At 41.2% G+C, this 11,975-nt stretch overlaps 1 protein-coding gene across 1 annotated transcript; it reads right to left on the reverse strand.

Annotated features, from left to right (window-relative positions):
• Positions 1-265: 265 nt before the first annotated feature.
• Positions 266-4,914, reverse strand: nipal4 (NIPA like domain containing 4). Its single transcript, XM_027000141.2, has 6 exons — positions 4,679-4,914; positions 3,539-3,796; positions 3,098-3,154; positions 2,908-2,998; positions 2,024-2,184; positions 266-1,779 (listed from the first exon to the last, which is right to left on the reverse strand). Exons 1-6 carry the CDS (start codon positions 4,716-4,718, stop codon positions 1,169-1,171), a joined length of 1,218 nt encoding a protein of 405 aa, XP_026855942.2. The 5' UTR covers positions 4,719-4,914; the 3' UTR covers positions 266-1,168.
• Between the last annotated feature and the right edge of the window lie 7,061 nt (positions 4,915-11,975).

An 11,975-nucleotide genomic window follows, 5' to 3' on the forward strand; every position in this document is an offset into this window, starting at 1 on the left:
ATCTTCTGTAGGCTGCCAGAGAAAACGCTGAAATGTGAATACTATTCCTAGAAGTTAAAATGATCTCAAAAGCTCTTAGTAATTACTGATTATACTTAAGTACTGTTTTGTCAACCAAAAAGTGTGATTTCATCAAATTTCATCTTTGACAGCCCAAATTAGTGGACATGAAGCGCACACACAAAAAGCTGGTATGCAAGAAAACAAAATCCTGGGCGGGGGGGTTTACACCATCAAATAAATATTGTTTAAGAAGCAACTGCTTGCCTTTATTGTTTGCCTCTGCCTCGTCGTTTCCTGCGTCACTGACAGTACTTAGCAGCATAACGTTCAGTGGCTGCCTCTTCCTGTCTTCAGCAGTTTTTTAATGTCTAAAGGGGAGTTCACATTTTCAATACAGTCAAGCAAACCCTCACAAATTATCCTGCACAACGCATTTGGCCTCCAACATTCCCTAAACCAATCATAATCCTTTTTAAAGCCAATGAATTTTGAACTTTGAAGGTACTCAAATCACTAAATGTGTTTATGAGCATTATCAATATCTGCACTGTTTTAGCCCAAATTTGAAAAGATGTATATAGTTTGAAATAGGAGAGCATAGAGTTAAAATGTTTCCAGTTTTCACCTAAAGTGTGCTCTTAGCTTTAATTAAGATTTAATAAAATATGTTTAAAAAGTAGTTAGCAGCAGTAACAAACAAATCAGAAAATACATCAGATTGTTTTCAGCTCTGTGCATAATAATCACAATGTACAAAATATGCAATGTTATGGGGTTTGCAGCAACTGTTATGAAAATGTAAACGTAAAACAATCATACTCAATCAAAAGCAGAGACTTAAAAACAACAATATAACATACATACATAATACAAAAAGACTGTAAATGTGACAGATGCTTGGGAAATTTGAAAAATGAAGACATGATGGTGCCTTTTCTGAACCTTAGTAATACTGCCAAGACCAGATATACACAACTAAACATGTTAAAACTCAGGGGCTCCATCTCATCACAGCGTGTCCTCAGCAGCACCAACAGAAGCCTGGCTGCATCATAAACAGTGTCCATCAGAGCGTGACTCCCCTTACACAGCAGCAACACACCAGCATTACAACCCAAAAAAGGGTAGGAAAAAAAAATTGTTTTGCTATTCTCCTAAATGCCACTCAGCTGATAATGAAGACTCGCGGGCCTTCTTCCCTCATGGGTGGCAGCGTGTCCACGTTCTCGATGAGGACTTGCTTGTCCTCCCTCTTGGCCAGGCTGTGCCGGCCCTGCGGCTGGCACAGGGTGCTCTGCAGCTCCTCCAGAGACACCTGCAGGTCCTTGAACAGGTGCAGCATGCTCACGCCCAGCACGATAACCAGGAAGCCCCCGACGGTGCCAACCACGTCCACGCCCGACATGGAGCCCCACTCTTTGAACAGGATGATGGAGGTGGTCAGGACCACAGTGGTGAAGAACACGTAGTAAATGGGGTAGACCAGCAGGGTGTTGAAGGTGTCCAGCGACTTGTTCAGGTAATTGATCTGAATGATGATGGACAACACCAAGATGAAGAGCAGGATCCAGGCGAGGGGGTGGCAGAAAACAGAAGGGTTGGAGAGGGCGGTGCGGATTGCGATGCCCAGACCCTTTACTGAGGACACGGTGAAGGCTCCCAGCAGGGAGCAGATACTTATGTAGATCAATATGTTGGTCTGACCAATACGAGGAGAGAAGTAGAAGATAAGAGCCAAGCATGTCACAAGAAGGATGCTAGCAAATACAAGGAAACCTTGAGGGAAAATGGCAGAGAAAACAAGGATTCATTTTAGTTATTTTGAAGGGGTACTTTCATAATGTGTTTTATAATGAGATTAAAAATAAGATAGCAGACGAAACTATGCTGTTCACTAAAACTCAAAAACCAAACTCTATTTGTCATGTAAACAAAAGAGAGGGAAGAGATAGAGTAACAAAGCTACTGTGTTCTGGGCATATGAAAAGGAAGCATATTAAAGAATTATGTAAATGCTCACCTGGGTCTAGCAATTTATCGGTCATCGCCTGTAACGTTTTCACCGCTTCCTCTTCTGGCGCATGTATGACCATTATGGTGCTTCCTAAAAGGCTGAGCATGCAGCCCAGCTTCCCCAACAGGTTCATGGTCTCGCCAAAGAGGTGTGAGGAAAGTACTGCACTGAGAGGAGCAACATGCACCATCAGTGCTTCAGAGTCTAGAACCCATATTATCCACTAGTTCAAGGATGTAAAGAGCTCAGCGTTTTAAAAAAAATGTATTAGAGGCCTACAAAGTCAGCATGGTAGGTTTTGATTCAAATACCACAGGACAGCTCTGATGAAATGGTCCAGTACTGTGTGAGTGCTTGTCATATGGTGAATGATAAAAACACACAACAAAGGAAGCTGATGGAAAGTAATATAAAGTTAAGCAGACTAAAAGGCAAGGCAGGCCAGTTTGAAATCTTTTATATTCAGTGCAGTCGACTGCCTTCGTACTACATGGTCTTATTATATTTACCATTTTAAAACCTTGAAAGTATAAACTTTATAGCCCATCTGTTGCCATGCACAATTTACATTCACAGTCATCTAGGCCTTTATCAGTGGTCAATTTCTGACCACAGGACTGCTGCTGGCTGGGTAATTTAGTGTGACCATTTTCAACCCAGCAGCAATACTTACCTGTGTCATAGTATGCATATCAAACAGGGGCGATTTAAGTCTGCAATTTAACACTTAAAGAAGCACCTATTACAATATGTACCGAATAATGTCACCAGTACGTAGGCACAAGGTAGGAGTTTGGTGTCTGGTAAAAGTACATCATACTGGTGTACATTGCAGGAAATCTTATCTTGTCATAAAGGACAACAGATTATTTATTAGGTCAGCATGTTACCTGAAAAGGACACTTAGAGCGCCCAGAGGGGTGACCACAGTGGCCGGCGCAAACATATAAGCTGCAAAGTTTGCTGCCTCACCACCTCCCACTGTGCCAAAGAAACACACATGTGCAAATAAGTGATGTTACATAACTCTGAGTGTTCCCAAAGGACTGGGTGCAGATTTATTAAAGCAATGCTGCTTACTGGTCAAGAGTCCACCCCACCACAGCCAGTCCTTCAGGTACCCATGACCACCTTCACCTGAACAAGACGGGTGTAAATTTAGAGCAACACAAATTTAGTATGTCCCACATTCTTAATGAATGCCTTTCAAGAATGATCAGACATCAGACACTCCTGCAACAATCCACAAAAGGCATCAAATAAGAATCTACTTCCAGCTTCTGTTGAGCCTACATTCTGTTTGACCGCACAGACTTTCAGATTTTAAACCCATTTTACTTCATCTGTTTGATCAAGCCCTTTGGCACAGGGCTCCTCCTATCTAGCTAATGTTTGCAGTAAATATGGACTATGTGCAAGTGAGCAGACTTCACATTAGCAAGCGCTGTTTGCTTACGTGGCTGCCTCTGTCACTTTCTATTCCCTACAAGCATATTGTGCATTTTATATGTACACACTGACCTGCCCTTGTTTGACCGTTTGTAGCCAGACGCAGCAGCGCCTTCTTTTTCAGGATCACACTGCCACCGATGAGAAAAGCTGAGAACACGGCTAAGGTCAGGCCAGTCCAGAAGTTGAACTTGCTCCATTTGTCTGGAACAATAGCCGGTGCAGCTACGGTGGAGTTTTGTCCACTGCTGAACGACCAGTTGGTGGCTTTTCCCAAGTCAATCTCACAAGCAGTTGTGGACGCTGGGCAAAGCAATGTGATTACTGTCCCTAAGACAGATGTAGAAAAGCATTATGGATTTAAGACATGTAAAGAAATTATTCCATCAGCCTGAATAAATGTTAGGTTGAACGTATTTAGTCCTATTCACACAACTGTGAGTGATGCAGCACACGTCTTCAAAATTAATTTCTTGTAGTATATTTAACTGAAATGTAAATGACACGTGCTTACAGTAAAACACATTTTTATATTAGTATTTAACCAATTCTGATACATGTGTTATTCCAGAAGGTCATTTGCATCCAAACACATTTTAATGTACTTCTACCTATACTGGCATAGATGAAAAAAGGCAATTAATCCAGATACCTCCAAGTTTACAAATAAAAGGGATTATTAAATATATAGAACTTTTTCTAAATATCAAAGAATAAAAAGCCCAAATATAAGTAGATTAAAAAAACAAACAAACAAACAAATAATGAAACAGTATTAGACATCATGGTTCATGTCACTTGACAAGAGACTGACAGTGCTTAAAGCGATTCAACAACACGAGGTAGGGATAGACTTTTCACACTCTGGTCATGTCAGAGGGATGTTTGCTGTGTCAACAAGGATGTTCATTACATTCCTTCTTCAAGCTACACGGCTTTAGATTACAAGCGATTCCAAAAGTGTATACACTAATACAGACCTCAGAATACGCAGTTTAATGGTACTCATGACGAAACACAGAAACTAATGTCAAACACATGTATAAGTCACTAATCCGCCAAATCTTGCGGACACACCTGAATATTCTTCCTGTCGATCTCTCGCTCGCTCGCTCGCTCTTCGACATACACACGCACACATTACATTTTACATCTGTAAAAATATGACAAATATTCTAAAACGTAACATTTTCCACTTGATCCTTATCTTACCATTTTTACACAAATCAGAAGTAAGACGAATGACCTGCATCGTATGAACTTCGCGCGACGCCGTATAGAAGTGAGCCACTTATTCAACACAACAAAATATTTAATCCATCTGATGAGATGTCCATTTATTGTTTCTGGGAGTAAATGGTTGTTTACACCAGAACTGTACTCAATCTAACGTTTTAAAGCCATACTACGACCATGCGAAGACTCAAATTACTCAGTGTCGAGCTCACGGAAAACCACACAGGTGTATCCACCGGCCCCGCCCAAACTTCAGGAGCTTGAGCACGGGGTTAGGCTTTAGCCGACTAGGCTAATTACTTTAAACAAACCATTAAAGTCAGCCGTATTAATCAACTAAACATGAGCTGCAGTGGTTGAAGCCTGTACTTCTTTTGGTTGCGAACGTTATTTTGATGTATCGTTGGTTACGAGAACCTCAATAAACACTTTTAATCTTCGTGTCAATTTCGAATAACGTAAGGTACACCATGCTACGGGAATATGTTTACATATGTACTTGTATTCCCTACACCAATGTTGAAGTGTTTTGGTTTGCTTATTACTTAAGTATATAGGTTACTGGATAACTGATCGTTTCACCGAATAGCCTGTTCATAATTTAGAATTAACGAGAAACGGTTGTGCCCCGCTCAGGTGCAACATAACAACTATGCATAAATCATGTCCTCAAACGTCGCACCTAGTCCCCTAAATCGGAGGTCAGACTAAATGCGATTTGCGAGACATGTAGATGTGTAAAATCTATCGTAAAGTGTTTCGTTTTAACATCCACTGTGGTTAAAAACGTGTCTCTTTCTGGTACAAAATGAACTCTCAACATTTAACGACAAAGCAGCAGAGGGATTTTTAGCTGTAGCTGTTGTCATATTGATTATTCATTGTCGTGGAATGATCAAAAATCGATTTTTGCTGCCTAATTAAAGCATTCTTTAGAACATAACACAGGTTTCCAGAAACGCGAATTATGTCCCTAACGTGTGTTTCTTTATGCTTTTACTTTAGGTCTTTAATTGCTTTGCAACGATGTTTAAGGCATTTTCACAGTCCACAGCACAAGATCAGACTATATAAATATGCATGGTAGAGGGAAAGCAGCGGTGGCATAAGACCCCAGGTAGTGGGAAGAACATTCAGCAATCAATTTTAGACAAGCCAAGTTTTAGAAATCCACACCTGACATCTGACTTTCAGATACATTAGAAGAAACTGAAATATATGAATGTGTTCAAATGTCTTTGTATAGCCAAAGATCCTACAGATGAGAAGTAGGTTGATAGTCGACTATATGTATAGTACAAGTAAGAGCTTGTTTAGTTGTTTTAATGGTAAGATTTCTTTCACTAAGAAATTAAAACATACAGTAAAAAGCTCAACCTACTCCAATAGACCAGTTCTTATAGGACAGCTCTTTGAATTTACTGTAATTGAAGCATATTTAGGTACAACGACTTCATATTGCACTGCAGAATGACGTTCAAAAGGTTGTGTCTAACTTCAACACCATTCAGCAAAATCATGTTTTATTTATATGGCATTGATGTATGTTTTATCCCAATACTTTGTTCAATAACATCCAAACTAAAAATGGCTAAGCTGAGTTTTTACTTTCTAAGTAACCAATAGCTGATCTAAAATTAGCTTCATTTAAGTCTGTTATGAGTCAAACAGGTTTTCCACCTTTCGGTAAACCATGAGCTCTAGCAGTGTCAACAAAGCCAAGTGTCACGTGTCAGCTGTGCTGGGGTTTCAGTGGTACAGGCTAATTACACCGGCTGCCCGTCATTGTTGAATCATGTGTTGAGAGGCCCAGATGAGACAGCCCAGGCAGAGCTTGGAGACCAGTAACCTAGCACACTTGTGTTCACTGAGGAGGAGAGTGTGCGTCATGAACCTTAAAAGGTTCAAGGTCCCTGGATCTTGCCCTTCAGATCAGAGATTCCACTAAGATGGACAAAATTCATATTGTGCTTTCTTTCTGAATGACTTTATGATTTCAAGGTTCAATATGTGTAATTTTTCTATTAAAGCCCAATCATTAAAACCAGTTTTATATAACAGTGATAAAAAGGGAATCTGTGAGTAATGGGAAATGGACAACTTGCTCCACTTCCTATTTTTCCTATGTAATGATTGATGTAACCAGTAATGAGGAAGTGTTACACTAACTATAGAGCAAAACTTTATTATTTTTTTTATTTTAAAAATTGGTAAAGATTTTATAATGTGCAGTTAGGGGATACACACAGTCAGGGAGGACTAAGGCCCTCACACCCAACTGGCAGCTTCTGCCATCAATGCTTTGTGTTGTAGTAATGATGATCCTATTAAATATTCAACTTCTTTATAGTTTTTCAGACATAGCAGATACAGAAAGCATTGTTGATATAAATTACTGTATATCACTTCATCACTGTATGTATTACTTCATCTCTATGCATTACCCTCATTAGATTAAAGAAACAAAACAGACAGACAGACCCACCCATAAATTGAAAAAATAATGTACGATTATGCAATTGCAATGTAGATCCATACCACTAGATGGTACCACATTCCACTATATAAAAATCGAGATTTTTTTTCTTAGCCTCAGCCACACGTTGTCGCAAAATGAGAAGTGGTATTGTCTCGGAAATGATCAGTTGAGTAATTACGATAGAATAGTCATTTCCAAATCCTCACATAGACTTTATGGATGAGTAGGATAATAAATATAACTACTTAAGAGAGAATTTAATGTGAAAGTGGAGATTGAGGTTTGTTTTTTTCCAAAGCATTGTGGTTAAAAAGTTGACTTGCGCCCAGCTCTTCGGGTCTGACATGGTTGGAAGCGATCTCACGCTTATGACAGTTATGCGAAATGAATTTATCACTAATTGTTTGTTGCTACAAGCTTGTCACTTGAGTTTATTATTCTTGCCTCTTCTCACAAATCCGCCTAAACGCGCCGCGCAGGCCTGACCTTAAACTCAGTCACCCTCACTTCTCGCGCTGCTCTCAAGCATGCTCACGCGGTATTTTGGAGACGCCTTTTGTTCGGCGCTTGTGCCGCACTAATTACAGTGATCATTCAGCGCCAAGTCTCGGTCATGCTCGTCGCCTCCCACACAAGCGCTGCAAAACAATCCACATAAAGCCACATATGTAGCCTCTGCAGCATTATTCCTCGGTCGGACTCCAATAATCGAGAAGCGATTAAACATCCATCCTTTGTCAGCAAAGAAAAAAAAAAACATTATTGACACAGGTTTTGTACTCTAGGCCCAATGGTAGTCTAGCGACCTGAACGATACCTAGATGATGGTAATTTTAATTATTACAGGTGTCTATTGGCAGTTTTTGTTTGATTTAATTGCTTGGATGGACGATGTGATTATATACTCGTATGCACTAGCTTGCTTGTTGGTTCTCAAGCCCAGTTCTGAGTTGTTTAAACTGCACATAGGGTGAGGCATTTGTACATTCTGTAAGCGAACACGCATGATTAGCTCATCTTGTCATTATTATAATATGGTCAAATGGGATAGAGCAGGAACATATACGTGGGATGGGGCTGTGAACCGTTAGTTATACGACTAAACAAAGCGAGGCCGTAAAACAGACCCTCGACTGTCAGCATGAACCGACTGCAGCACGGGTCCGCCGTTTTGTCTGGCAGAAAAGCTGGAGAAACGCTGACAGGAAGACGTGCTTCCGAAGCATCGTCGCAGCGTTCCAAAGTTGAAGGCACATCAGTGTAAAGACTGAGGTTGGCATGGCAACCATTTGGGTGAAACTGGGAAAAATGCGCGAGAAACAAGAGGGCGATCGTTTGCTTTCAGGAGCGATGAAGTAGCGCGATAGTGTAAGGGTAGCTAAAGAACAGTGGCTCTTTGGAGCGTGGCGGTTGCATAGACCGCAGGGTGCGTCACCGTCTGGGTGCTTCACACCTACTGTTGTTTCTCGTGTTCAACCCGTCTGCAGACGACCTACCGCTGGAGAATTGCACACCGCTCACAATCATACCGCACGAGTGTGTACACGAGCAAGACGAGCAGAAGTGGGGAAGTAGCTTCACTGTTCTGCGTTGTGACTCGGGGTCACTGTGGAAATAGTCCACTTGCCTTAGTATCTCTGATGGTAGAAATAAAAAAAAAAAAAGATGTGCTCACGCAGACCTTTAATGGTTTGGGTATTTACTATTTTTCGTAGGAAAAAATAACAACCGAGATACGCCTGGCTGTTAAAATGTGCCCACACAGGAGACTTGGGATTGCTCTCTGCGAACGAGCGTCTTTTTATCAGCACTGTCACTCTGAGGCAAATTCATGTGGGTATTTTGTGGGCAATGTTGGGAGGACGAAGAACAAAAAAACTATTGTGTTTATTTAGAGAAGAAGGTCTAGCATTTTATGTGGGTAAACACATTGATTTATTTTTGAGCACAAATATAGAAATATCCAGATTATAATTGGGCGTTAAAAAAGCGCAAAAAAGTAGTGCAAGCTGAGGTTTTCTTCTTAGATCCAAATTTCAAGATGAAAAATCAAATATTAACTACGAGTGACCTTGCGGATCGTTTACTTAGGTGTTTATGAAATCAAACGGAGACAGAATGTGAGACAGAGACCATTCAACGGCGACGTTCTGTGCGCACCTTCGGTCCCCGTTATGCATTAAAGTTTTAAAAAGGGCGCAGAGGAGAGACGACTTCGAATGAAACATCAAACAAATCTCACATTATCGCACATAAGAGTAGAGCAACCCACAGTGAATATAAATCATTGCGTCGTCTGCTGTGGATGTGTTTGCGTTCCAGGGAGTGCTCGGTGGAGACAGGATGACGGGCATATGGAGGAACATGCTGCTCTTTAAGTGTTTTATCAGCGCAGCATGGGGGGTGAACATTTGCCGGGTTCAATATCTCCTTGGGGTTCATTTGAAACCCTTCCTCTTACTTGCGGAGGCAACAACATCCCAACAATCATGATCCGAGACACTGCACTGCAGCACGACTGCTTTCCCCGCTTTGTCCGTGAGGAGAGATGGACTCGCCGAATGATGTTTGCTGTTTCGCGCAGTACTGACGAGTCCCCCGCGCTTATTCACTCCTCTTCCTTTCTGCACTTTCCCTGGCCGTAAATGATTGAGAAAGCCTGGTGGTGTGAAATACGGCCCATTGTGCGAGTAATAGGGCGAAAATCAGCTGAATGAGGCTCACAAAGCACTACAGAGGGGGCCGGCGGTTTTATTTTCCGAGCACCTTTTTACAGTAACTATGGAGACCGTGGGTCGAATGACTGCAGAGAAATTCAATAATTGGACATGCAATAGCAGTTGTGATTGCCTTTGGCCTTCCTGTTGGTTTTTTGTTTATAGATCCACAGATGATTTGTTTCCATCCTGAAGTACCAGGAGAATACTTTATAACAAATGTGAAATATTTTAACTTATATTCCAACACTCATTGCAAAGCACCTCACTTGGATTATGAAAAAAAATGTTTTCAGAACCACCTGGGGGAGGCTGGGTTAAGTCCAGGCCTACACAGCACTCTTTCTTTATGAAAACTGCTTTCAGAAACACAACCATGAAGTCCATTCCTGGTCCAAAAGTCTTTGGTTTGCAGAGCTACACAGTGGACTTCAGCACTGAACAAAATTCTGTATTTATAAGGGTTTGTCCTTTCTGGAACGTTCGGTGAGTACAGAAACTGCTGTAGAGGTATCTTGTACTGCTCTGTCCTTTGTGACACGACGTAAGCACCTGGGACAGTTTTTAATGAAAGAACAGGGCATGTAACAAATGGATGAAGCTTAATTACAGAGCACTGGCTCCTGTTTAGTATGCATCTGTGGATTATAATAGCTGATTATGCTGCAGGCCATGACATGCGGTGTTTCAAGTTCACCTGGTATGAATTAGGCTTCAGTGCTAGAGCCCAACATGTGGCTCGTCAAAGCTAACACTGAAGACCTGGAATAGAATTAACGGATTTGTTTCTGAAAGCAGTTTTCATAAAGAAAGAGTGCTGTGTAGGCCTGCACGTAACCCGGCCTCCACCAGGTGCTTCTGAAAACAGTTTTCCTAAATTCAAGTGAGGTGCTTTGCAATGAATGTTGGAATGTCAGTTAAAATATGTTACATTTGATAAATAAAAAAAAGAAAAGTTACAGAAGTCAGAACTGATGATATGAGAATATTGGCTTACATGAGTAATAAATGTGCAGTATAAATTTGTATAAGTATACAAGTATAAATTTGAGGTCACATCGAGCTTTTTCTTAAATCATTTTCTTAACGCATTTATCTTCACAATCGAAAAGGCAATGAATGGACATTTTGTAGCTGGAATTTGGTTTATGCAGTTTGAACACAAAACATGGAATTTGAATAAAGATATTTTGTAAGAGACACAGGTCAGAGATCTTCCAATCTGTCCTTATATTTCAGAGCATTAAAACACACCAGCAGAGTCTGATAGAGGTATTTGCCACTGTGGCACTGATCAATGTCTACTGACATTAGTGGAATGCAAATCTTACATACAGTTTGACTAATGAAATCTCATCTTCACAATCAACCCACACACCTTGCTGAGCCTGTACCAGCAGGACAAGGTAGAGGTAAGAATGATACCTTCCCTCATTAGCCTCAGGCAGAGTAATATATGTAGGTATATCAAAAATAACTGTTCAGGTATATTCATGTACCCTGAGACAAATGCATATCCAGAGGCATTGATTTAGCGGCCTGTAGACAGCGCTGACGTTATTGAACGCTCGGCAACACATAAAAGCCCCTGGCACCTTCTTGTGATTGACTTTGAGCGAGAGTGGGCTGATTTTCACCAGGTGGCTTGCGTAGAAAGGCCAGGCCTATGGGGGGGATAAAAAGCGAGAACAAATGTGGCATTTATTGAGATCGATACCACACTCCAAGAGGCAACTGAAAGAACTCGCAAGGTGCGTCGGTGCCGTGTAGTTTTATATCAGCACGGCATAGCGATGGGAGTGCGATCATCTGCACTCCAGTTAGACCGGGCTGCAGGAGATGAGATGGTGAAACAGACACACCACACTAGTGAGTAAATGAGACAGGGTGAACCGCATAACCCTGAGCAGCCAACGGTGAGCGGGCCCAGAATAAGGATTTTTAAAAGCTGTTGTGGAATTACCACTCTGAATTCAGGTTGATTCATGTTGTTTGGGAAAATGTATGTGAGAGAAATAGGGAGGGAGAGTGAGCGAGCAAGAGATAAAGCCACAAACCCGCACTGTGGTTAGAAAAG

The sequence above is a fragment of the Electrophorus electricus genome, chromosome 6, assembly GCF_013358815.1.
Source record: "Electrophorus electricus isolate fEleEle1 chromosome 6, fEleEle1.pri, whole genome shotgun sequence".
Taxonomy (NCBI): Eukaryota; Metazoa; Chordata; class Actinopteri; order Gymnotiformes; family Gymnotidae; genus Electrophorus; species Electrophorus electricus.